The following is a 27,744-nucleotide window of genomic DNA, read 5'->3' as shown; positions in this document are numbered from 1 at the left end:
CATTACTGTTTTAGCTTCTCTATTAACATTTTAAAAAAAAAAAAAAAAAAAAAAAAAAAAACATTTTAGAAGTTAAAAGCATATCCAAAACATAAATATGTAATCCTCCTACATATTACAGATGAATTTTTGAAGTCACAAAAAAAAGAAAAAAGTGTCCTATGTTGGATGGACTGATTTATGCCACATTTTCAGGATAGCCATATAAAATACATTTGCACACAGTGAATCTAAATGAAACGTATTAAAGCAGTCACATAATTTTCCTTCCTGGACTTAGACTGGACACCATTGCGCAAAAGCAAAATAAAAAATAAAAAAATAAGCATGCTTGCACACCACTTCCCTTTCTTACCAAAAGTTAAACATTTCTGGAAATCTGCCTTGTCTCTCCCTCCTCAGTACTGAGCAAGGTACTGAATATTATTGGTAGCATACTTGTCCCCACAATGTTTTAATGATGGCTCGTGTGGAGGCTACAATTAGATGAGAATATACCTTATAACAGCCCTGTAAAGTTATTATTGTTCTTTCCCAGACCTAACTATAAAACAGAGAAGATAAGGAAATATTTACTTTAGGTGTCTGAATACTGTAGAGGTGTCCATTATCATCCACTCCATTAACACAAAATGTCACTTACTCCTATTTCTCATCTACTCAATGCTTCCGAGGTAAATATTCCACCTCTGGACTGTTTAAACAAAAACGGTCAACAACAAAGAGATGTAACGTGCCATAAAGCTTTACACGGTCGTCAACTTCAACATTCCACTGATAGATACATTTGTCTCTAGCTGCAATATAAAGCATATTCTGTTCTTTAGCATTAACAATACAATGAGTTTCTCACATGCAAAAATATTATATTGTTATTAATCAACTAAAAATGCATAGTTACCTCTTTATCTGAAAATTCGATGCTTACATCATTTTTGTCAACATTCTTGACCATTATTGTAATGATTACTTGAGATTCTGTTTGGTACCAGTCATACCTTCAGAGGAAATAAAACAAATGTAATACATTTTCAGGTGTTCAGAAGATACAACCCTAGACAAAATGTGGCGAACTGCATGTATTTATGTGGAACTTCTATTGCGCAAACCTAGATAAAAGACAGCAGCGCGCTACGCACAGTCAAAGGCAAGCATATGGTGAACAAGTGATGAAAGATATTGTGGACATCAAGGCCAGACTCCCCTGGGACAAAGAGCAGGTGCTATGGGTAGAACTTCAGCTTAGCACTTTTATGCATGAAATTGTCATTACCTATGCGGACCTTTCAGAATGTTAGTCTACTCTACAAGTCAGAGAATTTAACATGGATTGCTCATGTGAAGTGAACTGAAAACCCCTCAGACTTGGGGAAGACATCAACCACCTCTGGAGGAAGGTGTGCGGTATTCAGCTGCTGCCGCCTAATCTCCAAGTATGTAAGTGGAGATAGCAAATGCCCAGGAGTAGACTTTGCTCCTTTGATGCAACAGCAGATTGCCCCAGAGGGGCAGCCTGATTGGAGGGAACATGCTCATGCCGAGAAGCGCTAGATACAATGCTCTCTGTGCCCAATCCGAGGCCACTAGGGTAACTTGGGCATGTTCAGTCCTGATAGTCTTCAGTACTCGGGTTCCTTAGATGCATCAGTGGGAAGGCATACAGGAGTCCAGTTCCACCATAAGCATAACGCGTATCTGAGCCCAGGACTGACGCATCGGTAACCACCATCCTTTCCGAGTGGGGGAGGTAGAGGGGACTGCCACTGACCCAATTATGGTTCAGTCGCCACAGCTGCAGACATTGTGCATTTCCATCCACACTCTGGGCGTGGTCAAAGAGGTCCCCTTGATGTTGGGTACACTGAGACTTCAGATCCCACTGCAGAGCCCGCATATGCCACCTGGTGTGCTTACCCAGTAGAAGGCCATCAATCCCAGCAGCCTCTGAGTCAACCTCACTAATATCCAGGGGTGAGGCAGAAAGATCAGGATCATAGGCTGAATGTTCTAGACTCTCCCTTCCAGAGGAGTGGCACAAAATCAAACCGTGTCCAGCCAGTCGTTGAAGTAGGGGAAGCCAGGAACCCCTGACCTCTGAAGGTGTGTTGCTATCACTACCATCACTTTCGTGAACACCCAAGGGTTGCCGGTAAAACCAAAGAGGAGCACTGCAAACTCGAAATGCTCCTGCCCCGCCAAGAACCTCTGATGGGCCTGCAGGACACATAAGGAACTAAGAGTCCTGCAGATCCAATGCCATCATCCAGTCTCCAGGATGGAGGGCATACAAGACCTGTGCCAGTGTGAGCATTCTGAATGGGCCCTCCCAGGAGAAAGCAGTGAGCGGGAGCAGGTCCAAAATGGCTAGTGTATGAAAGTACCCCTTTTTCACATGGTCACCCCCACTTTTTGCCTGGTATCTGATGCAATTTTAACAGAAGTGTACTGGGTTCCTGCTATCCAGGTCCCCAGTGCCAGATTCCTTTCCCTAAAACTGTACAATTGCCCCCCCCCCCAGTTGCCAATACCTTTAGCACCTCCTGTAAGTCCCTACTAAATGGTACCCCTGGTACCTAGGGCAAGACGACTAAAGACAGTCCATAAGGGCTGCACATGTACTCTGCCACCCCAAGGGACCCCTCAGCATCCTAATGTAAACTGTCATTGTAGGCTGCATGCCATGGTGCAGAGAAAAGTGAAAACACGACCTGGCACACCCCCAGTGTGCCATGCCTGCAGACACGGCACGCAGTATAGGTAAGTCATCCCTACAGCAGGCCTTACAGTCCTAAGGCAGGGTGCACTATACTACACGTGTGGACATATGGGCATGAGCAGATATACCCCTGTGATGTCTAAGTCGAGTTTTAGATATAGCTAATGAAAAGGGAAGCCATTTTAAGTACATGTGCTGAACACTGCTAATTACGAGTTCTCCAGTTACATGATTGTTTCACTGAAACCAGAGATGTTTGGTATTAAACATCTCGTATAAATAAACCCACACTGATTCCAGTGAAGGATTTATTAATACATGCACGCAGAGGGCAATTTAGAGGGGCCGCCTGAAAACCTACTGACAACTAGTGTACTGGCTGACTGGTATAAAACGGCCTGCCACTACAGACAGATTTCTGACCCCTGCAGGTGAGAGCACGCGCTCTCGGAGGGCATAAACAGTGCCTGCTCCAGCCGGAGTTGTGGTCAACTCCTCCAAGCATGATGGCAAAGGAATCAGCATATCAAGACAGAAGGCTTCAAAGTGGTGATTTAGAGTGTGTAGCCACCCTAAAGGTAAGTAGCCCATTGGCTAACACCCGTCACTCCCCTTAAAGCCCCTAAAGTAAGTATTTAGGGGCACCCCTGATGCCAGGAACTTTGATACAACGGACCTAGAAGAAGAGGGCAAAGAAGAGCCACGAGACAACGAGAACTGAGGACTGCTGTGGACTTTTGGCGCCAAAACCTGCCTGCAGCAGTCTCAACAATTGTAACCAAGTGGCTCAACCTGCAGCTGACCAAATACCAAGAACCCTGTTAGACTGCCCGCCCTTCGCAAATTGCCAGCAATCTGCCTTGGAGTAGAGGAGCTACTCCCCTGCAGTCAATGAGGAAGCAGAAACCGGTTTACAGTGTTGCCGCTGCTCAGCCAGACCGACACAGCAGCTCCCCAGGAAAAGGTACATGTGCTCCTGAAGGTCAGATCTGTTCACCCGCCGAGTGAGAGGACACCAGGACCATCCGGAGCAGCACAAGACCAATACCCGAGCTTCCGGACCCCTTACAGGAGCCAAAGCCTGTTTAAGACCTGTCAGGACTCTAACAACACCGAGACTGAGCAGCTGTTGAGGGACGTCTGCACCGCAGAGACCTACTTCCAGAGTGGCCCAGCTGTCCTGATTTCTGCACCTTCAACCAGAGAGACTCAACCGATCTATCTATTGTGCACCACAGCGCCCCAGCCTGTGTACTGACATACCAGCTGTGCCCCCTTGTTCCCAGGACCCTTGTGACCTGAGCCCCCAGTTGAGAGCTCCCAGACTAGTCCCTAAATCCCTTTCCACCAGCGCAGCGAACAAAGCTATCAACTCGACCAGCACCTCTGCACCCGGACACCCCAGACCACGTAACTAGTAACTGCTGGCGTTACTTTGGACCTTGACCCTGAGTCCCAAAGAAGAACCCCAGAAACCAACCATGAATAACTGTATGCAACATATGCCTTTTCTCCAACAGGGAAGCATTGCTGCGTAAAGACACATTTAAGTGAACGGCATACTTACCTGTGAAATTCTATATTTAAAAAAGTACTTACTTGAAAAAGAAGTACTTGGTGTCAAAATTTACATAAAAATACAACTTCTTTTTCTAAACTGGTCTCAGATATATTCTTGAGTGCGTGTCTCGTTTACTGCTAATGTGAGTACAACATGCTCTCAGCACTACCTTCTGATAAGCCACAACTGCTTGCTCACACTACACAAAAGAGAGCATTTAGTGTTATAAAGTTTGCCTCTGTAAACCAATATGGATTTTCTGGACTTCTTAAACAGTCTACCTCATTTTGGTACACTATATAAAGAGCTAGCTTCCTCCTGCAAGATGGACAGATGGTCCTCCGTCACTCGGTTAGGGTTCAGTAGAAGGGGTGGCGGAGTGGTTATGAAGGGTAAGGTGTATGCCTTCTGGACAATCTGCAGTACCTACCTGTCTGATGTTATGGCCTGCGGGCAAGAATTGTTGGATCATGCCTCCAAATGGGTGGCTGTGTAAGGATCGGGTCGTGCGCGCCTGCATGGCCTACAAGCCCCAGAATGCTCAGGGACTGAAAAGGGGAGGAGTCGCGCAGTCATAAGGAGCGACGTTCGCACGGAACGTCGTGCGTAATTCCGGCTTGAGAGTTCGTTCCGGATTTCGGTGGAGAGGAGAGTTCGTCTGTGTTTCTTCAATGCGGGGAGAGACTACGCTGGTTCCAGTCTCTGCCGCTTTTCAGGTGCCCGTCCTGGGGTCGGTCCACGTTCCTGTTTCGGACGACGTCAGGGCTCTAGAGTTCCAGGAGACTTCCGAGGGGAACTATCAGATAAGTGTGGTCCTCGCATGAGGCGGGGGAGTGTCTCGTTTATTTCTTTTTCATTTCTGGAGGATCCCGGTGGCCCGTTGGTCCCATGGTGTGTAGTTGAACTGTACATACTGTCACGCCTGGTCAGAGACATTACTCCAGGAAGAGAGTGGGCTACGTTTTCTTTCGTATCTTTTGGAAGTGCATTCCTCACGCGGTGACGTAACCGTGTTCCAAAAGACTTAGTGTGGAATCCATAATTCAAGGGATTAGGGTTTTCTCTGAACCGTTGCAGGATACGCTGTGTGAGGCCAATGAACACAGCAACCCGTTTTTTTTCCTAAGTTCTTTCCGGCAGCTCTGTGTCTACCTGTACACACATAAAAAGGGGCTCTGGTTTTTCCCTTCATAATAGTCATGCCATGAATGAATGAGTGTGAGGAAGCGGGGTGTGTGCGGGATTGTGTATATAGGTATATCGGAAAGAAAATACAGGTGAGGGTTATTACTTTATTAAGGTGATGTTAAGGAGGTTTATTCCTGGAGGGGAGTTTGTTTTGTAGTGAGAAAATGCAAGAGTAGTGCGATTAGTGAGAATATACGAGAGTAGTCTATCTGACATTGTTTTGCTATTGTTTGTAAGTATATGTGTTTATTGCTTTACAGGTTCTACTCCCTGCTGTCCCCTTCCTTCCCTTCCCTCGCTTGATCACCCTAACCTTCCGTGCCATTAGTGCAGGAGTTGGGGGTGTGGAGAGGTGGAACCCTTATTGCATCGCCAGAATCCTGAGGAGAGTTGATCTGGGGAACGGAATCTTGACAGAATTACGCACCCAAGTATTAAATCTCCTTCTGGTTCTGGTTTGGGGTACAATAAGGAACTAGTATGGAGGATGTTTTACAAGCACTAGCGGCTGTTCACAGGAATTGGTGGCGTCTAGGACAGAAACAGCGGCCTTACGGGAGAAAGTAGAACGGTTGTCACGGAACCCTTTTGATGCTAGCGCTGGCCCTACTCCCATTCAGGTCACTGTGCCCCCACCCATTCCGTTAGCAAATCCCGAAAGGTACACTGGGGATCCCCAAAAGATACAGGTATTTTTGACTCAAATCCTGATGCATTTTTCTTGTAGGCCGTCCTCGTTCCCGACTAACCACTCCAGAGTGGCATTCGCCATTTCTTATTTAGCGGGAGACGCAGCAAATTGGGCGGTTCCGCTAGTACGACATAATGACCGTGTGTTGTCTGATTGGGACGAGTTTAGAGCAGCCCTGGAGTGGGTATTTGACCGACGCACTACTTCATTCAGTGCAGACAAAGAGCTTTTGACTTTAAAGCAAGGAAAGACTGAATTAGTGACATATCTGACCACCTTCAATAGATTGGTGGCGGAAGCAGCATGGCCCGAAGAAAAGAGGATGTCACTTTTCTACCAAGGGTTATGTGACGAGCTTAAAGATGTCATAGCCAGAATAGATCCTCAACCTCAGACGTGCAACGATTTGGTCAGTTTAGCCTTGCGGTTGGATGGACGACTAGCAGATAGAGGTGGTGAGAGGTTTAGAGGTGATAGAGCCAGAAATGAAGCCACCAGCAACACGGTGGTATCAGAGCCCATGGAGGTGGGAGCCATTCGGGCTCCACTATCTAGAGTGGAAAGGGAGAGCAGAAGGACTCAGGGGCTTTGCATGTATTGCGGAAAGAAGGGGCATTATGTCCGGGAATGCCCCTCTCGACCCAAGCGACCGGGGGGAAATAACCGGAATAGAAAGACAATAGCCACAGTCCAGAGTCCGGATCCGCATGAAGGATCGCAAGAAAAAACAGAGGCGACAGGAGAGCCGCTTTGGAGGATCCCTTCGCTTGCCACTACCCATCAGGGTGACACAGAAAAACATATAGAGATGGTTATGTGGTTAGAGAACGACCACCAGTCTCATCAGATTAAGGCCATGTTGGATTCTGGAGCTACAGGAAACTTTATACACAGTGGGTTGGTAGCTCAACTGGACCTAAGGAAGGTTTCTCGCAATATCCCAGAGGAAGTGCTGGCGGTAGATGGAAAACCACTCACCTCCGGTCTCCTCATCGAACAAACAGAACAACTCAGGTTGATTACCAGAGTAGGAGACGGAAGACACATAGAATCAGTAGCATTGAACATCATAGAAGCTCCTCAGTATGAGGTGATTCTAGGAATGCCCTGGTTTCGTTTACACAACCCTACCATAGACTGGAGAAAGAGACAGGTCCTGTTCTTATCGGAGGAGTGTCAGGAGCATTTGGTTCCGGGATGGGGGTTGGGTGCGTCCGTCTTGGCTTGCCCGTTCGTAGCAGCCACTGCCGCGGAGAAAGAGGTATGCCTTCCTCCTGAATATTCTTGTTTTGCCAAGGTGTTCAGCAAGACGCATGCAGAGTCGCTACCACCCCACAGGCCATATGACTGTCAAATAGACTTAGTGGAAGGAGCCACCATTCCGGTGTGTAGAGTCTATGCTCTCTCTGAGCCTGAGACCAAATACCTCAGGGCTTATCTGGATCACTTCTTGGAGATAGGGTTTATTCGTCCTTCCAGATCTCCTGCAGCATCTCCTTTGTTTTTTATATCTAAGGCCAATGGGGAGTTGAGAGCGTGTTGTGACTACCGCATGCTGAACAAGAACACCGTTCGCAATAGGTATCCACTGCCTCTCATTCCAGTTTTATTGGATCAAGTGCGCGAGGCCACGATATACACAAGGTTAGATCTTAGAGGCGCATATCACTTGGTGCGCGTACGCGAAGGGGATGAGTGGAAGACGGCGTTCAAGACCCGCTATGGTCTTTTTGAGTACTTGGTAATGCCGTTTGGGTTATGCAATGCCCCCGCGGCATTCCAGTACTTCTTAAATGATGTGCTAAAGGAATATGTAGATAAGACAGTTGTGGTCTACATAGACGATATATTGATATATTCAGATTCGGTGAGAAGTCACACAGAACATGTGAATCAAGTATTACGAGTTTTGAGAGAACAGCGCTTATTCTGCAAACTGAGCAAGTGTGAGTTTGGTGTGACAGAAGTGGAATTCTTGGGGGTGATACTTCGCCCGGAGGGTTTGAGTATGTCAGAAAGAAAGATCCAAGCGGTGCAAGATTGGCCGGTTCCAAGCAACGTTAGGGAAACGCAGTGCTTTCTTGGTTTCGCTAATTATTACAGACGCTTCATACATGGGTTCTCGCAACAGGCCCTTCCGATCACCCGGCTCCTCAGAAAGGGTGTGCCGTTTGAATGGACTCCTGCAGCAGGCAAGGCTTTTGAGGTCCTAAAAACGGCGTTTACTTCAGCCCCCGTGTTACGCCATCCTAAGTTGGATACTCCTTTCATAGTGGAGGCTGATGCCTCAGACGAAGCAGTTGGGGCAATATTGTCACAAAGGGACAAGGACACAGGACAGCTGCATCCTGTGGCCTATCTCTCCAGGAAACTTCTCCCAGCAGAAAGAAATTACAACATAGCTGAAAAGGAGTTGCTATCCATAAAAAAGGCTTTCCAGGAGTGGCGTCCTTACTTATGGGGGGCTCGGTTTCCGATCACTGTGTACTCCGATCATCGAAATTTGCAGTACCTAAGAACCGCCAGACGCCTATCCCCCAGACAAATGAGATGGATGCTTTTCTTCGAAGAGTATAACTTCATTATTACCTTCAGACCTGGAGCGGACAATAGGAAGGCGGATTCCCTGTCCAGGATGCTAATCACAGGAGAGGAAGTCGAAGCATCAGAGACGGCGATCATTCCGTTCTCCAAGGTGGTCTGTGGGATACAGGCTGAGAAATATCTGGATACCATAAGAGATCACAAGAGTACGGAAAACTGGAATAGGTGGGCTGATCGTGATACTGAACGGTCTATACGACAGGGGCTTCCTTTCCTGGATCAAAGACTGTATCTACCTACAAAGGCTTTGAGGAAAAAGGCTTTTGCGTGGTGTCATGAGTCTCCAGTAGCCGGGCATCCCGGCATACACAAAACCACCCTTTTGGTACAACGTTATTTTTGGTGGGCCTCGCTGGTACCTGACGTTAGGAAATGGGTGATGTCTTGTGAGAACTGTGCCCGAGGTAAATCAGATACATCTAAACCCAGGGGCAAGTTAGTTCCCATGCCCACACCTCAGGCACCGTGGCAGACCATCAGTCTGGATTTCATTACAGGACTTCCGGTGGATCAGGGGTATGCAGCGGTTCTGGTGGTGGTGGACAGTCTGACCAAGATGGGACATTTCATTCCATGTAAAAATCTGCCTACAGCAAGCCAAACAGCGCAACTATTGTTGCAACATGTGGTGCGGTTACATGGAGTGCCAAGAGTTATAGTGTCAGACAGAGGCCCCCAATTCATAGCCAGCTTTTGGAAAGGGTGGTGTCGAGCTCTCCACATTGAATCTGCAGTGTCCACCAGCTTCCATCCACAGACGGATGGACAAACAGAGCGTTTGAACCAAACGTTGAAGAAATATTTGAGATGTTACGCGGAGGAGGCACGTGAATCTTGGGTTGCCCTGTTGTGGATGGCCGAATTGGCCTATAACAACGCGACGCACAGTTCCATAGGTGTTTCTCCTTTTTTGGCCAATTTTGGTTTCAGTGCAAGGATCTTGCCAATAGCTATGCCACAAGTATCGAGCACTCAACCCTCGGTCCAGGCGCACATGCAAGCGCTCCGTAAGGGTCACGCTGCAGTAAGGAATCATCTGCTCATACCAAGTTGACATACAAGCAATGGGCAGACAGGCACCGCGCAGAGGGCCCACAGTATCGAGAAGGGGACAAGGTGTGGTTGTCCACCAAGAATATACGCTTCAAACTGCGTAGCGTGTTCCATCCCAGGTTTATTGGCCCTTATCAGGTGGTAAAGAAGATCAATCCAGTGGCGTACAAATTGCGACTTCCGGGCTCTCTTCGGATCCACCCGGTCTTTCATTGTAGTCTTTTGAAGCCAGCTGTGGGTGGACGGAAGAGGCGGCCACCAGAGATGGATAAGGAGATGGGACAGGAGTATGAAGTGCGTCGCATTGTGGACTCCATGTATCGGAGGGGTCGGTTGTGGTACCTAATCTCCTGGAAGGGGTACACAGCAGAAGAGGATTCATGGGAACCCAGCGACAACGTGCATGCCCCGGCCCGAATTCGGGCCTTTTATAGTAGACACCCGGACAAGCCTGGGTCTAGGAGGCGCGTGGGAGGGGGACCTACTGTAAGGATCGGGTCGTGCGCGCCTGCATGGCCTACAAGCCCCAGAATGCTCAGGGACTGAAAAGGGGAGGAGTCGCGCAGTCATAAGGAGCGACGTTCGCACGGAACGTCGTGCGTAATTCCGGCTTGAGAGTTCGTTCCGGATTTCGGTGGAGAGGAGAGTTCGTCTGTGTTTCTTCAATGCGGGGAGAGACTACGCTGGTTCCAGTCTCTGCCGCTTTTCAGGTGCCCGTCCTGGGGTCGGTCCACGTTCCTGTTTCGGACGACGTCAGGGCTCTAGAGTTCCAGGAGACTTCCGAGGGGAACTATCAGATAAGTGTGGTCCTCGCATGAGGCGGGGGAGTGTCTCGTTTATTTCTTTTTCATTTCTGGAGGATCCCGGTGGCCCGTTGGTCCCATGGTGTGTAGTTGAACTGTACATACTGTCACGCCTGGTCAGAGACATTACTCCAGGAAGAGAGTGGGCTACGTTTTCTTTCGTATCTTTTGGAAGTGCATTCCTCACGCGGTGACGTAACCGTGTTCCAAAAGACTTAGTGTGGAATCCATAATTCAAGGGATTAGGGTTTTCTCTGAACCGTTGCAGGATACGCTGTGTGAGGCCAATGAACACAGCAACCCGTTTTTTTTCCTAAGTTCTTTCCGGCAGCTCTGTGTCTACCTGTACACACATAAAAAGGGGCTCTGGTTTTTCCCTTCATAATAGTCATGCCATGAATGAATGAGTGTGAGGAAGCGGGGTGTGTGCGGGGTTGTGTATATAGGTATATCGGAAAGAAAATACAGGTGAGGGTTATTACTTTATTAAGGTGATGTTAAGGAGGTTTATTCCTGGAGGGGAGTTTGTTTTGTAGTGAGAAAATGCAAGAGTAGTGCGATTAGTGAGAATATACGAGAGTAGTCTATCTGACATTGTTTTGCTATTGTTTGTAGGTATATGTGTTTATTGCTTTACAGGTTCTACTCCCTGCTGTCCCCTTCCTTCCCTTCCCTCGCTTGATCACCCTAACCTTCCGTGCCATTAGTGCAGGAGTTGGGGGTGTCGAGAGGTGGAACCCTTATTGCATCGCCAGAATCCTGAGGAGAGTTGATCTGGGGAACGGAATCTTGACAGGCTGTGCTGCACCACTAAAGGCAAAATAAAGAGGTTTGGCAGGTGACGCCGATGCAGGGGGGCGTGGTTATAGGGTGATTTGCTCGATGACCCTGACCACCAGGGATGGGGATGAAGGGAGGGGAGGCAGTGGGAGCCAAGGTCTTGAAACTGCTGGTATGGGCTACTGAAATCAAACTGAGAAGGAAACGATAGGGTTTATGCCGGTGCCAAGGCTGTGCAGATAAGCCCAACGAGCATGCTGTGGGCTGCTCTCTTTAAACCATTCCAGAGCAGAATCAGCCTTGTCCCTAAAGAAGTGAGTACGTCAAAGGGCACATCCTTAAGGGAAGACAGCACATACCTGAAAAGCCCGTTGACTGTAGTCAGGCATGGTGACGAATGAAGATATTGGTGCTGATGGCACACCCAATGGAATCAGTGGTATCTAGGCGACAATGAATAGTAAATTTGGTCACATCACAACCATCCTGTATAGCTAGGGTTAGGACAGGTTGGAGATCTTTGGAAACACCTGGGAGTACTTGAGCCTCAGAATGCCTAACAGCGGGGGAATAGAGGCCCAACAAGCAACTTCCACTGAGGGATCGGAGGGCCAAACTGGTGGAAGAAAATAACAAATAACCTCTTTCCAAAAGTCTCCACTCTTTTGGACTCCCTAATTGGGGGGGGGAGAGGGAGGGGGGGGGGAGGGGGTTGCAGTCGGGGAAGTATTTGGGTTTGTCCGACACATAGATATCTGCATCCCCAGATCTCAGGAGTGGGGTGCTGTGAAAAATGTGGAGTAGCCCAGGGCAGGTCATGGTATCTTGCAATTTGGGGGGGAATGAGGACAAGGTTTGGCTCAGGCACCTAGGAGAGTGTAAGTGATTGCCTTACTAAAAGGTAGTAGAGGTTCAGTAGTAGTTTGCCCTGGCTGGAGTACTTCGGTCAGGACATTGGTTTTGACCTCTAAGATGGAGAGCCGGAGGGCGAGAACTTTGGCTGCCCTGCACATGACCATCGCAAAGGGAGCACTCCTTTCAGCAGCAGGACCTGGGGGTGTGAGAAGGCCAGTATCAGGAGAGGTGTCAAGGTCACTGGCGTCTTGGTGTTCATAATACGAATTCTCTTCATGGCAGGGTTGGTCTATTCCATCTCCTGCATCATAATTGTTGTCAGAATCCATACCAAACAACGAGTGCAATGGATGGGATCCTCCTTGTCAAGTGGTGCAGGTTTTAGTTCGATGGAAACCGAGTATAGCCTCGGTTGAGGTCGTAGTGACACCGACTCGGACTCATCCTCCAGATTAGATGTTGGCTTAAAAAAATCCAGGAAGGAACGCGTTACTTACCTGTAACTGCGGTTATCCAGTATTGGTATCTTTCATAGATTCACATGCCTGAATCATTCCCCGTCATCGGGATGGGAGTCACCGGTAAATAACAAAGCAATGTCTTAGTAGACATATATAGTAACAGGCCCCAAAAGGCCTTAGCTTAGTAAGCTATCCACGTCCTTATGTAAAAAGGACCAAAGTTTGGCCAGTAGCCAATCAGCTAGCACCACCCTCTAGAACCTTCCTGGAAGGAGCTCTAGTCCCTCAGATTTTCGTAAGCACAGTGCTAAGTAGTTGTATCACTGAGAGATCCAAGAGAGCCCTTCCAAGGGAGGTGGGTGGGTTGCATGTGACTCTATGAAAGATACCAATACTGGATAACCGCAGTTACAGGTAAGTAACGCGTTCCTTATCCAGTATTAGGGTATCTTTCATAGATTCACATGCCTGAATCAGAGTAGTAAGCAATAATAAGCACATTTCGAAAGGTACAGTAAATATACAGTCACTAGATAATAACATATCCATGTGAAAGATAAAAGCGCTAAAAAACAATGAGTCAGCCAATGCATACATTACAGTGCGAAATGTGCGTAAAGAGGCAAGGAAGGTGGGATGAAAGGAAGGGCTCACCTCTACTGAAATAGATGGCGGAGTACTGCTTGACCCACTGCAGCATCCTTCATGATGTCCGTGTCCAGGCAGTAATGCTTGGTGAATGTATGCGGCGTCTTCCATGTGGCCGCTCTACAAAATGTCCACAATGGGCACCCCTGCAAACAGTGCCATGGAAGTAGACATTGCCCTTGTGGAATGGGCACGAACTGTTGATCGCAGTGGACGTCCTGCCTGCTGGTGACGTAAGGCGATGGCTGAAGAAATCCAGCGGGAGATACTCTGTTTGGTGAGCGGTAGCCCTTTTCTAGGCCTACTGTACGCTACGAAGATTTGATTAGACTTACGAAATGTTTTCGTTCTATCAATGTAAAACTTTAGGCCGCGCTTAATGTCCAATGAATGTAGAGTTTTCTCCGCCACTGTTTGTGGATTCGGGAAGAATGAACGTAGCATGATAGGTTCGTTAAGATGGAACTGAGATGGAACTTTAGGAATAAACTTCGGATTTGAGCGAAGAATGACCCTATCTTGTTTGAACTGAAGAACGGGTCTTGGATTGAGAACGCCTGGAGTTCCCCCACTCGCCTTGCCGAGGTAAGGGCCAGCAGGAGCGCAATCTTCCAGGATACATACTTAAGGTCTGCTCTGTGTATTGGCTCAAACGGGTGTTTCATTAGTTGAGCCAGAACCGTGTTGAGATGCCAAGCCGGTGGTAGAGGCTTTACTGAAGGAAATGCTATAAACAGTCCTTTAAGGAATTGCTTAATCAGTCTATTAGACCACAAAGATGGACCTGTAGAGGATCTCCTGAAGCGTGATATTGCTGCTAGGTGGACTTTAATGGAGGCATGAGCAAGACCAGATTTTGCCAGGTGCAGGAGGTACGGCAAGATTTGTTCCAGGGAGGAAGAAAGAGGGTGTAACCTGTTTGTTTTGCACCAGATACAGAATCTCTTCCATTTTAATGAATACGTTTTGTTGGTACTATCTGCTCGAGCCCGAGCTAGAATTTGTCTGAAATCCGGAGGAATGTCTAAGCCCTGAAACTCTCTGAACTCAGGAGCCATGCTGATAACTTGAGAGATGCCGGATCCGGATGCTGAACTTGCTGATTGTTGAGCGTTAGAAGAGATGGAAACGGCTTCAATTTGATTGGAGGTTCCAGGGAAAGGAGGTGAAGCTCTGTGAACCAGTGTTGGCGTGGCCAAGCTGGAGCTATCAATATGAGAGTACAGGGCTCCGCTTTCATCTTCCGTAGCACCCTGGGAATCAGGGGAAACGGCGGAAAGGCGTACGCAAAGACGTTGCACCATGCGATCGAAAAGCCATTCCCCAGAGACCCTTGTTGGGGATGCCAGCTTGCAAAGTGTTGGCATTTGGCGTTTTGCTGGGCGGCATAGAGGTCCAGAAGAGGGGTGCCCCATTGAGCAAATATGTTGCTGAGAACTAGGTGATCCAGCTCCCACTCGTGGCATGCTGCCTGTCTTCTGCTTAGAGAATCTGCCAACACGTTGTGGGCGCCTGGAACATAATCTGCTCGGAGAGAGATGTTGTGACGGAGCAGCCAGTTCCAAATTTTTTGCGACTCGCAAGAGGGTGTTAGCGAGCGAGTCCCTCCCTGTTTGTTCAAATAGTGCATTGTCGTTGTGTTGTCTGTTCGGACAAGCACTATGGAGTTGTTGATTCTTAGAAGGAAGGCCACCAGAGCTAGATAGACTGCGCGTAGCTCTAGAAGATTGATATGAAGTGCCGTCTCGGAAGGGGACCACTTCCCGCTTATCTGCAGTTCTTGAAGGAAAGCCCCCCAGCCCTCTAAGGAGGCGTCCGTGGTGATTATATGAGGAGCAGCAGGAAGCAAGAAAGGAAAGCCTTGAGAAAGGTTCTGGGGGCAAACCCACCATCGTAGAGCCTTTTTGATCACAGGGGTCACCTGGATGACGTCGAAGGACCCTGTACACTGGACCCATTGATCCGACAGTGCTTCTTGAAGGGGGTCGCATATGAAGACGACAATGCGGTACTAATAGGATGCAAGAAGACATCATCCCGAGTAGGGATTTGAAGAGACAAACGGACAGCGTCTTTTTGGACATTAGCCGGAGCGCTAATGACTGAAGTTTGTCTTTGCGTTCCTGTGATGGGAATGCTTTCCGTAGAATGGTGTCTAGTGTAGCGCCCAGAAAATTCATGCGCTGAGACGGCCGAAGGACGGACTTGTCGTGATTGAGAGTTAGCCCCAGTGAATTGAAAAGCCTCAGGCAAGCGTTGGAAGACCTGGACGCGCCTTCTAGAGATGGAGACTTGACAAGCCAGTCGTCTAGATATAGGAAGACCTGATGATGATGATGGCATAGATATGCAGCCACTGGAGCTAGACATTTGGTGAAAATGCGTGGCGCCGATTTGAGCCCAAACGGAGAACCCGAAACTGGTAATGTCTGCCCGCCACCATGAATCGTAGGAATTTTTTGTGGTTGCGGTGTATTGGTATATGAAAATAGGCATCTTGCAGGTCTAACGACACCATGTAGTCATTCGCATTGAGTAGATGTAAAACCTCCTGAATGGTGACCATACGAAACGACTGCTTTTTCAGAAACTTGTTCAGATTCCTCAAGTCCAATATCGGTCTCCATTTTTTCTCCTTTTTTCGGATGAGGAAGAAACGGGAGTAAAACCCTTTTCCCCGTTGGCTTGGGGGAACTCTCTCTATAGCTCCCTTTTGGAGCATAAGCTTCACTTCTAAGAGTAAAGGACGTAGATTATTGTGAAGCATTTGGCGGGGAGGGGTTTGAGGAGGGATCTGTATGAATTCTAGAGAATGGCCGAATTGTACTAATTGTGGGACCCAACGGTCCGTAGTTATTTGTTGCCAATTTGGGAGAAAGTGGGAAATTTTTCCGCCAATCTTGGAGGGTGGAGAGAAGTTTGAGACCGGCTGCAGTTGAAAGTCATTGCCGCTGAGCGGCGCCCTTTTGTCTTCCTCCTTTGCCACGAAAGGAAGATTTTGGGTATGAGGATTGCGGTCGCTGTTGGTATTGCGAACGGTATTGCTGGGAGAAAGGAAAGGAAGAACATTGTTGAAAATCTCCCCTAGTGGCAGTTTGACCTCTCCCTTTTGAACCTCGAAAGGAAGGGTTCCGAAATTGTAAGGTACCCAAAGCTCTAGCGGTATCAGTATCTTTCTTAATACCCTGTAATGCCTCATCAATTTGTGCGCTGAAGAGAAGTTGGCCATCATATGGCATATCCAGCACTTTGGTTTGGACCTCCGGCCTGAAGGAGGTTGCCTTTAGCCAACCTTGGCGTCGAAGGACCGCTGCGCCGGCTAGTTGTCGAAACCCGGACGAAGCAATATCCATTGCGCAGTCTATAAGTTCAGAAGCAGATCTTTCCCCCTCTAGCAAGATCTTCTTTGCCTCTTCTTTTGACTCCTCTGGTAAGTCTGCCAAATATGGCGCAATGTCCGCCCACATCTGACGATTGTAACGTCCCAACAGTGCTAGGGCGTTGGAGGCACGCACTGTTAAAGCCGACATCGAGGAAAAACGTTTGCCTATGTTCTCCAGTCGCCTACCCTCCTTATCTGGTGGAGCTGTCAACAGAGCAGCTGGGTTGTTTGACCTCCTCTGTGCGGCCTGGGTAATGACAGAGTCCGGCTTTGGATGGCCTGTGAGACAAGCCAGAGCAGTGTCTGGCGCTTTATATTTTTTATCCAGCCGTGGTAACACTGGAGGGACCGAGGAAGGATTTTGCATAATCTTTATGCCTTGTTCCCAAATGTAGCCTATGATCGGAATTGCACGGACAGACTTCTTAAAAGGTTCCTTAAAATCATTAAGGAAACAGTCCTGTTGGTGCGAGGGCATTGGAATTTGAAAGCGCTGGGCCGCTCGCTCTGTGATATTATGAAAGCCGCCAATGTCCTCCGGCGGCGAGTCGGCCGTGGTAGGGGCAGGAGAAACCGGGCAGGGAAGGATGTAGTCATCCCATTGTTCCTGGTGAGATTGGACATCCTGAAGCTCTCCTTCAGGCTCCCTGTCATCCTCGTCATCTGTGGTGGGACGAAGTGGCGATGTGACAGGCTCTGACTGCAAAACCAATGGAGGCGGTCGGGGCCTTGGTGTTGGAGGCCCAACTGGCATTGGGGAAGGTGCCGGCGTCGGAAACCATTGCTTATAATCAGATATCAGGAATTGGAGATCCGTGACCAAAGACGCAGGCAGACAAACCATGGAAGGTGGGGGCTGCACATATTCTTGAGGTGAAACCTCCTGATATTCTTGGTCAATGTCCTCATAGTCAGAGATATCCTGATATTTTACGTGCAGTTGAGATGGACTCGTCGCAGCAGGCACTAGACTGCCGTTATCTGAGGCTTCCTCGTCAAAAAGTTGAGCTGGAGGCAAGGTTGGGACCCTACTGGGTGAAGTGAGGGCCGGAGTCAGTGCACGTTTAGTTATTTTGAGGTGCACATAAGTACTTCGCACATCAGAGTCCATATCCGTCGACGGGCCCGTCGACGATAGAGTCGTAGACGGTGTAACAGGTATTATTTGCATTTGAGACGTCGTCGACGGTGTCGTCGTCAGCGACGAAGATGATGACGGTCTCTTCGTCGACGAAGGCTTAGTCGACGGTGTCCTCATCAACGACGATGTCGACGACGGTCTCGTCGACGGTGTCCTCGTCGACGAGGGAGCTTTCGTCGATGGTGTCGTCGTCGATGCTGCCATCGGCAGCTTAACTAACGAAGATGATTTTTCAATTTGCAGCGTCGATGAGATAGCTTGACCAGCCGTCGACGATTGAGTGGTCGTCGTCGACATAGTCATAGATTGGGATGTAACGGTAGATATTGTCGCCGTGGTAACAGACTGCCGTCGATGGAGATCTCCTCGTCGTTGAAGCCACCATCGACGAGGTCTTCGTCGTCAACGGGGTGGAGACTGGCTTCTTAAAGGTATGTGGCACATCCTGAGAAGAAGCAGTCCCTGGCAGAGGCGAGGCCAGGACCTCTGAAGACTTTTTGCGCGTCTTCTTTTGAGGTGGCTGCAACAAAGGGCCCGGAGATAACGCCCTTGGTCTTTTATGCGAGGAGTGAGAAGAGATAGTAGAACCCTCACTTTCCTCAGAGGACACAACAGTTTCCTTGTTCTTTAGTCTTTGCAGCCAGATTAAAAGGCACCCTTCTCGGTCTTTCAGGGTCTTAGATGAAAAGGTACGACATACCTTACAGTCTTTCGAATTGTGGCTAGGATAAAGACAATAAAGACAGTCTTTATGCTGATCGTCCACGTGAAGCCTCCTTTTTCCCACAGGAAGCACAGGATCTGAAGAGTCCCTTCTTTGGGGTATCAGCCATGACAAAACCAAGTAAATTTGTAGCAAGAAACACTGGAAATCCAGAAGCAATGAGCAGAGCTCAGTGGAGACACCCTTAGCACGACGTGCGGTAGAAAATCTGAGGGACTAGAGCTCCTTCCAGGAGGGTTCTAGAGGGTGGTGCTAGCTGATTGGCTACTGGCCAAACTTTGGTCCTTTTTACATAAGGACGTGGATAGCTTACTAAGCTAAGGCCTTTTGGGGCCTGTTAATATATATGTCTACTAAGACATTGCTTTGTTATTTACCGGTGACTCCCATCCCGACGAAGGGGAATGATTCAGGCATGTGAATCTATGAAAGATAACCTAATACTGGATAACAAGGATGTACTGTGGCGCCAAAAAAGGAGCTGGCACAGAAGCCAGGGGAGGCCCACTGGTGGTATCAGAGGGTCCAACTGACACCACAGGCAAACCTGATGAGGATCTGTCACAGATATTGTCTTGTGACAATCCTTACAAGGTTTAAAACCAGGCCTCTAGGGAAGTGGCATTTTCCTTGCACACTGTAAATGTTGAGGTAAAGCGGTCTCAAAAAGACAAGGTATAGCTCCGGATATATGTCAGATTGTGCGGAAAGAAAGCTACATTGTGCAGGAAGGGTGCTTATATAAGCTCTGCACATCATTTCTGCAGCAGCACAGTGCTTTTAGGAGAGTAGGTATCTGCTTCTTATAGTTACCCCCACATTTTGTTGATGGGTCACTATTTTTCGACTTTAGTCTGGCTGGGGCCCTGCTAATCAGGACCCCAGCCTAGCTGCTACCTGTCTAAAATGATTCCCAGTACTTTAGGTACACTCCAGATCAGATTCTGGGGTACCCTTATAAGTCCCTAGTATATGATATACTACGTACCCAGGGCATAGGTACCCCAGCGGCCTACCTGGGGATGCAGCATGTATTAAGCCACCCCTGGGAAGCCTTCCAAAATGACACCACAGGACTGCTACCACAGCCTGGGTAAGGTGGTGCATGCACCTCTTACTGAGATATAGGTTTACTATATCTCTCAATATCACTGCACATATAAACCTATCAGTCACCCCTATGGCAGGCCTTACTAATCCTGAAGGCAGGGTGCTGGGTTTTATGTGAGAGGGTGCCCATGCATGAGCAGAGCCCCTCTACAGCCTTCGGAACCTTTATTCCGGGGTTGTTTGTGATGCAGCCAAGCCATGTACTCTCAAGTGCATTATAACCAAACGGTAAATACTAACTTTGGGGTAGCTGCACGGAAACCTGTTGTGTTCGGTGTCAAACACCTTGGAATCATATCCTCACACCAGTAACTGGTGTGGGAGTATGATCCCACCCTTCTAGAGGGAGAGACATGACAGCACCAGTATACCCGGTAACAGCTAACAGAGCCCTGGCATCACAAAATGGATGCTGCCAGCCACAGACACGAGTCTGCCCTCCTGCTGCGGGACGAAACTCCAGCACGGGAGGCCTGGACAATAGGTTTCCTGTCACAGGGAGGTGTCACCACCTCCCAGACAGGCTTTAGTGTATTGGGGCTGGGTGGGTGCACTCCAAGAGTGCTTTGAAGTTCAGCACTGGGGGCACATTTGGTGTCCCTGTACATAGTCCAGTTCAAACCGGTTGCAGGGGCTACAAGTTCCTGCTCTGACACGAAATTGGACAAAGGAAATGGGTGTAGCCACTCCTCTTTCCAGACCCTTCCCTAGGTGGATCCCAAGAGTTTGTCCAACCCCTTACTCTGGTATAAGAAAGGAACCCCTGACTACAGGACTTTAGATTACACCTGAACGAAACTCTGATACTGAATCCTGGAACTTCAACGGTCTACATTGAACTAGATGACTGAAGAATCTACCATGGAGTAAAGGAGTTACTCCCCTGCAAGGCAGGCACCAAAGACGCATCTGTCCGGTTTGCATCTCCGAAGTTGGAGGTGGGTTTCTGTGGTCTCTGAGGTCGATCCTTTCACTCAGCAATTCTGAGGCCTGTATCCCTCGTGGAAGACTGTGCAACCCGAACCCCTGGACACTGCGACCATTTGCAGAAGCATCAGCTGTCCAGCGACTCCTGCAGCTGAGCTTTGGGTTACTTGTAGCCCTGACCCCGAGCAGCATTTGCACCAATGATTGCCCGCTTACACTCCACGAGGGTTCCGTGAGCTGGCCCTAGTCTTTTCTCTCGACGTCCCTTCGCGATCCCTAGTCCGTCGACAGGTGGGTCTCTGTGAAGGCAACTACTTCTAATTGGGCTTACCTGGTTGCTCCAGATGTGCCCTGACTCTCCATCGCTTGGGGAGTCCCCAGGACCTTGCTGGTCCACACCGAAGCATCTTTTCTCTTCTTGCGTGGGCTGCTGTTGCCAAGGCTTGTTGGCTCCAATCCGGTCACCGACACCGCAGCACTCGACATCCTTCGTGGGTCAGCTCAAATCCAGCTCCTGGTCATCATCGACGCCTCCCGGTCCTTGAGGCTGCAGAGTCAAGCTTCCCCTCTTCGCACCTGAAACACCTATCGGTGGGCATTCGTCTATCGTGCCCCTGGTCACCTGCTTTCAAGTTCTTCTGATCTTCGATCGAGGCTTGGATCACACCAGACACTTCTCTCTTTCCCGGCAGCAGCACTTTGCAGCAGATCGCCATTGAAATCAACGACGATTCCCGACACCATGTGACACCTATGCCGCCGGCTTCCCAGGGTGAGGTAACTCGAGTACTCCGGTGCTCCCGTGGTTGCTGGCCATAGAACATCTAAGTCTAAAGGGGTTTGCTCAAAGTCCTCTCCTAAGTGTCCTTAACTTTTAAAATTCCAACCAAGACTTTCCCATAGAATAGTACGGGGCTCGTGTCTGTGTTCTCACACTGCACGCGTACCCCGTGGGTCTCCTGTGTCACTACCTTGGGTGGTTCCTTGGGGTGTCAGTGATTCTATGTGCTCTAGGCACTGTGTCTAGTCACGTCGTGGTTCTTTTACCACTTTCTTAATATATGGTTTGGGCCGTCCCTAGGGCCAATTGTATATTGTGCTAATTACGGTCGTTTTAGAACTGTATTGTTGCGTGCCTTGCTCTCTAACTTCATAAAGAGGTTAGTAGAGAGTGTTTAGAAATAAATGCATATTATATATATATATATATATATATATATATATATATATATATATATATATATATATATATATATATATATATATATATATATACCTACTGGCGATAGCCAGTAGGTAGTTATAGTTAGGACCACGTTTCCATAGGAAAACCTCAACATTCTATTTTGAATAACTTTGGCGCCGGTCGACGAATCCTCGCAAATTTTTCAAAATAGGTGGGGCGCTACGCTCCGCTCCTACCCTAAAAGTCTCGGGGGGATCCGTCAAGCGGGGGCTGAGATAAAAGGGGGGTCCCAAAACGCGTTTTTCCCATGCATTTTTCCATAGGACCTTTAGAACGAGCTACAGCCCGAACGGCTGAACAGAATTACTCAAAATTTGGCAGAGAGGTAGTCCCTAGGTCAAGGAAGTGCCTTTTGTAGGTTTGGTGTAAATCTGTTCAGTAGATTCTGAGAAAATAGCCTTTAAATCAATATATATATCTGAGCCAGCTTACGGTACGCTTACCGTACGCTTACGGTAAGCGTACGGTGGCGTGCGCGAGCGCGATTCTGATTGGCTCTTAGATCTTAGTAAACATTCGAATCGGCCGAAACCAGGAAGCGGCGGCCGCCATTTTGTCTCTCGCACTGAGTGTTGTTTATCAAACATGATGGCCAAAAACATGTTACGGGGCTGTTTTGACAACTCCCTCCCACATAGTCATGTTGAGGGAGTCCCCAAACATCCCCCAAGTGCAAAAACGGTTTTATTTTTTTTTTGGCAATTTCGCGGGGTACGCTTACCGTACGCTTACCGTAAGCGTACGGTAAAAAAAATAAAAATAAAAAAAACACTATCCACACTTACCCCACCCCCTGTGCTTTTGGTGGCCGAAGGCCACCAAATGTACAGGGCTTATGTTAAGGGCAAAAAACACTATCCACACTTACCCCACCCCCTGTGCTTTTGGTGGCCGAAGGCCACCAAATGTACAGGGCTTATTATAAGGGAAAAAAACTTAGCATTTAAAAAACCGTACTAATTCACTGAAAAAACCATAGGTTTCACACACGTTATAGTTAGGAATTAGCATTTAAAAAACCTTGCAAATTCACTGAAAAAACCATAGGTTTCACACATGTTATAGTTAGTGGAAATTTTATTGATAAAAAACCAATGAAATTGCCCCGTTATAGTTAGCGCAGGCAACTATAACTCACGCGACCGCAATCCTCTGCTGATGACATATGTGTCTTTATGAAAAAAAAATATTTGTAATATATGTATAGCTAAAAATGTATGGAAGAAGACATGGGCAAATAAGTGTCTAAATACAGTATTAGCATCAGCAGAGGATTGTGGTCGCGTGAGTTATAGTTGCCTGCGCTAACTATAACGGGGCAATTTCATTGGTTTTTTATCAGTAAAATTTCCACTAACTATAACATGTGTGAAACCTATGGTTTTTTCAGTGAATATACATATATATACATATATATACATATATATACCGTGTTTGGTTCTTCTTTCATTTAGTAATTCAAGAGGTTATAATCTGGTAAACCAAGCTGCTTTACACTCCTTCAAGACTTAGCCTGAAGGCTGCTCTCTATAGCTACCACTAGGATAGCTTTCAATAAAGGTTGTCTTTAAACCTATCATCAATAAGGGTTGTTTGGACTGGTGCAAGGTGCCCACTATAACTAGTGGACAGCATATGCCAGGCAAACTTCTCACAGTGCTACGTACCAGTTCGGAGAGGTACTGCTGAAAAAATATTCCTGACCCAGCCTGATGCCTGGGGAATATTAATAATTTGAGGAATCTGCGCTTTGAAGTTTCTATCACAGAATGTGTCATTTTATGGCCGAAAAAGAAGAATTAACTTATGACCTGTAGAAAGAAGTTATTTAACCAAACTTTGAAATATGCTCATATTAGAACGAGAGAACGGCAACACTATTTTTGGTGTCTCTGTACCATCAGATTTCAGTGCTCCACATATCTAAATATCCTACAATATATTGAGTAAATTGCAATTCATATCCAACAGTGGTGATTAGAAAACAAACGTTGAACTTTACCATGTAGCTGAATAAAATGTTTCCTAAGGATGCTAAAAAAATAATACACCTCAGTCAGAGACAGTCAACGTATGAAATTTTCAGAGCAATGTGTGCCTTTTTACTGGCAGGCCTCGAAACATCACAAAACATTACCGGATCTGCAGGTCTAGTGACTTGAATAATGTACTCGACCAAACTATAATGTACTTGGCTTGTGAACTGGTCTCAAATTGGTAATCCCAGGCAAATATTTTATTTTAATCAATCAATCAAAGCATTTATATAGCGCACTACTCACCCAGAGGGTCTCAAGGCGCTAGGGGAGGGGGGTCCGCTTCTGCTCGAACAGCCAGGTCTTGAGTTGCTTCCTGAAGGCGAGGTGGTCCTGGGTATGGTGGAGGTGGGTCGGGAGGGAGTTCCACGTCCTGGTGGCGAGGAAGGAGAAGGACCGTCCCCCTGTGGTGGCTCTTCGGATGCGAGGGACGGTGGCGAGGGCGTGGCCGGTCGATCGAAGCTGGCGTTTGGGAGCGTAGAAGTTGAGGCGGCTGTTGAGGTATCCTGGGCCTTGGTTGTGTAGGGCTTTGTGTGCGTGGGTGAGGAGACGGAAGGTGATTCTCTTGGTGACCGGGAGCCAGTGCAGGTCTCTCAGGTGTCCGGAGATGTGGCTGTGTTGGACAGGCCACACGAAGGGCTTGCTCCCTCCCCGCATGACAGGGCCCAAGCCCCGGCCCGCCAGGCGTGACCCACGAAAAGCACCCGCACCCCGTCTCCCGACGGAACTCCTGCCCTCGGACCTCCATGTATCACGGGCCCCAGCCCCCACCGGCTCCCCCGGCCGGGTCAAGCCGTCATCTTGGGTCCTGCACCACGAGGCCGCGTGGCCTCCCCCCGACCCTAACCCTGGGCCTGGCCGGCCCCGACATCCCGGCACCACCATCCACCCAGGAGGTGAGCGGACCACTTGGCAGGTCAATGGGAGAACGAAGCGTCAAGAGCTCTTCCCCCGCCAGGTGCCGATCGCCTCCAGCTCCCCCAGGCGCTGGCTCCACCCCCTGCTGGGTGTCTGGACACCTTCATCCCGGACCCTCCGACCTCCAAGTGCGAGGGTCCGGACATCAAAGGGCGCCTGCCCTATAACTGGAGCAGCTCCGGAGCAGGAAGGCAGTTGTATCCTGGAGTCGAGAGACACCGAGAGAACTCAGCCTTGACGGACTACTGGCGCTGCCGTAGCCCTATCTTGCGAACTATCGTCCTGCCTGCTGGCGCTGCCGCGGCCTTCTGCAACATCCATCCTCGTCGGGACCTGCTGGCGCTGCCGCGGCCCGTTGTAACGACCATCCTCACCGGGACCTGCTGGCGCTGCCGCGGACCGTACATCGACCATCTTCACCGGGACCTGCTGGCGCTGCCGCGGACCGTGTACCGACCATCTCTACCGGGACCTGCTGGCGCTGCCGCGGCCCGTACCAGCTAAACCACCAAGCTCGAGGATTGTGAGCTAATCATCATATCATCCAAACTACCAGACTGGTAAACAGACTGTCCCGCTACCCCTTTCCCTATCCTGAGAGACTTAAATCGAGGGGACCCCTGAGTCCAGACCTCCTTGTACTATTTCATCGTACCTTAAGAAGTGCATATAAAGAACGCTAAATCTTATCCTTGTGTGGTATCTGTCTGTGGGGGGGAAGTTATTTGTCTGTCCGATCGCTGGAGACGGCTCTCCCCGGAGACCTCTCCCCCTGACCTCGGCCGACCCTCCCGGTCCGTCTAACATTGGTGGCCAGCGGCGCGATCCGAATCAACGCGTAACCGTACAGAGAGTAGCTCACCCCACGACAAAACCACGATGTCAGCCAAAGATAGCGGCTCCACTGAAAAATTCCAAATGGATAAGTTGGAAGAATATAGCCACCGCGAACTGAAACAATTCTGCATGGAACTAGGCATTGCTACCACCGGCCTGAGTACCAAAGATGATTTGAAGCGCGCCCTTGAGTCGTGGACAGAAACTGGGATCGCCGGGCCCTCCGACCAAAACAGTGTCACACCAGAGGGGAACGCCACGGCTCCCGAGGAGCGGGGAACGGGCCTCTCGCAGGAGGAGATCCAGGAAAGAGAAAGAACCAGATTACACGAGTTGGAAATGGCACGACTCAAGATGGACGGTGAACTCAAGTTAGCCGAGCAGAAACTAAATCTAGAGCATATGCGGCTCCGAGAAGAACGAGAAGAAAAGCAGAGACAGAGAGAGCTTGAGGAAAAAAGAATAACACTCGAACACGAGCGCAAACTGGCGGAAATAGAACTTCGGAAACAGAATAAAGAACCGGGGGTGCCTGAGCGACCGCACACCCCGGGGCCAACCGAGAAAAAAGTCCACATCCCCAAGGATGTTGTCCGAGAGTATGTCCGAGAAGACGACATACAACAGTGGTTCAAAGCCTACGAGATCGCCATGACCTCCCACCGGATCGACCGGAGTGATTGGGGAGCCGGACTATGGGGGAGGTTCGTCAACGAAGGTCGCGATGCCCTGCTGCAGCTCCCAGATCACCAAATGTCGTCCTACGACCACATGAAGGCTGCCCTCCTCACCCGCTACGGCCTCACACCCGAGATGTACCGCCAGGGGTTCAGAGATTGCACCCGGATCCCGGGTACAACTTGGGTGGAGTACGTTAACTATTTCAGCCGAGCCTTCGAGGGTTGGATCAAGGGGAGCCATGTCACGACCTACGAACAACTCTTTAACCTTATGGTATGGGAGCACCTGTCGAACACCTGTTTCGTCGAGCTCAGGCAGCACCTCCTCGACAGTAAATTGACTGACCCCCGGCAGCTCGCCGCCGAAGCTGACCGATGGGAAAGCACCCGAGTGGGCCGGAGAGGGCCACACGAGCAGAACCGAAGCAACCAAAGCCAGCACCGTCCTCGGGGAGGAGGAGGCGGCCAGGGGCGAGGGAGAGACGCCCTACCGGCAACAACCGTGGCCAGCACCCCGCCTCCGGCCGGCCGGGGCAACCCCCCGATGCGTCCTGGGTTCCGAGCCAACGTCACGTGCCACCGATGCCAGCGAGTCGGCCACTACGCCAATGACCCGAGCTGCCCGCAGAACCAAACACCCAAGCCCCGCCAGGTAGCTGCCGCCGCCCTGGGGGAAGAGCGATTATCGGAGGAACAGGAAGAGTATGAGCCGGCCCAGCAAGAGTGGGAACCGGCCGCCATGGTCCTGGCGTGCCTAGGGGGAAAAGACATGGTCCCGCGGGCTCCCCTACCCGCTAACACCAGGAAATACGGTCAGTGGGTGACCATTAATGGACATCGGGCCGAGGCCTTGCGTGACACAGGCGCCAGTGTGACGGCCGTCCGCTGTCACCTGGTGAAGCCCGAGCAGATCCTGCTGAACATTCTCTGCCCCGTCCGCTCAGCCGACAATTCTGAAAGTCTGTGTCAAATGGCCTGCGTCCCATTCGAATGGGGAGGGGTCTCCGGCCTGTTGAAGGTGACGGTCCGGGACGATGCCCCCGTGGACTTCCTCCTGGGGAATGACCTCGAGAGTTCCCCGTGGGCCACCGTCGAGAGAAGAGAGCACCTGGGGATGCTGGGCCTCCCGGACTGGGCCTGAATAACCACCCGGTCCTTGGCCGCCCGTGCCGTCCCCCGATCAGAAGAACCGGAATGGCCAGCACCTCCGCCCCCGGTCGCCCCAGTAGAAGACAACGACAAGGCCAACCCCCCGGAACCAACGACCGAAGGGGACGCGCAACCCCAGGACTTTCCCGGCCTGGCTCAGTGGCGTCAAGAAGGGGGGCCCACCCAAGAACAGTTCCGCCAGGAACAAAAGACCTGCCCCTCCCTCGAGGGACT

At 49.4% G+C, this 27,744-nt stretch overlaps 1 protein-coding gene across 1 annotated transcript in view; it reads right to left on the bottom strand.

Annotated features, from left to right (window-relative positions):
* SUGT1 (SGT1 assembly cochaperone of MIS12 kinetochore complex) overlaps positions 1-27,744 on the bottom strand; it is a 205,121-nt gene that overhangs the window by 116,261 nt on the left and 61,116 nt on the right. The window contains exon 4 of the mRNA XM_085621970.1: positions 902-998. Within this exon, the coding sequence (XP_085478096.1) occupies positions 902-998 (97 nt within the window). The remainder of the gene's footprint in view (positions 1-901; positions 999-27,744) is intronic.

The sequence above is a fragment of the Triturus cristatus genome, chromosome 8, assembly GCF_964204655.1.
Source record: "Triturus cristatus chromosome 8, aTriCri1.1, whole genome shotgun sequence".
In the NCBI taxonomy this organism is placed as follows: domain Eukaryota; kingdom Metazoa; phylum Chordata; class Amphibia; order Caudata; family Salamandridae; genus Triturus; species Triturus cristatus.
The sequence above is the reverse complement of the archived record's forward strand: the minus strand, read 5'-3'. Positions and strand labels throughout refer to the sequence as shown.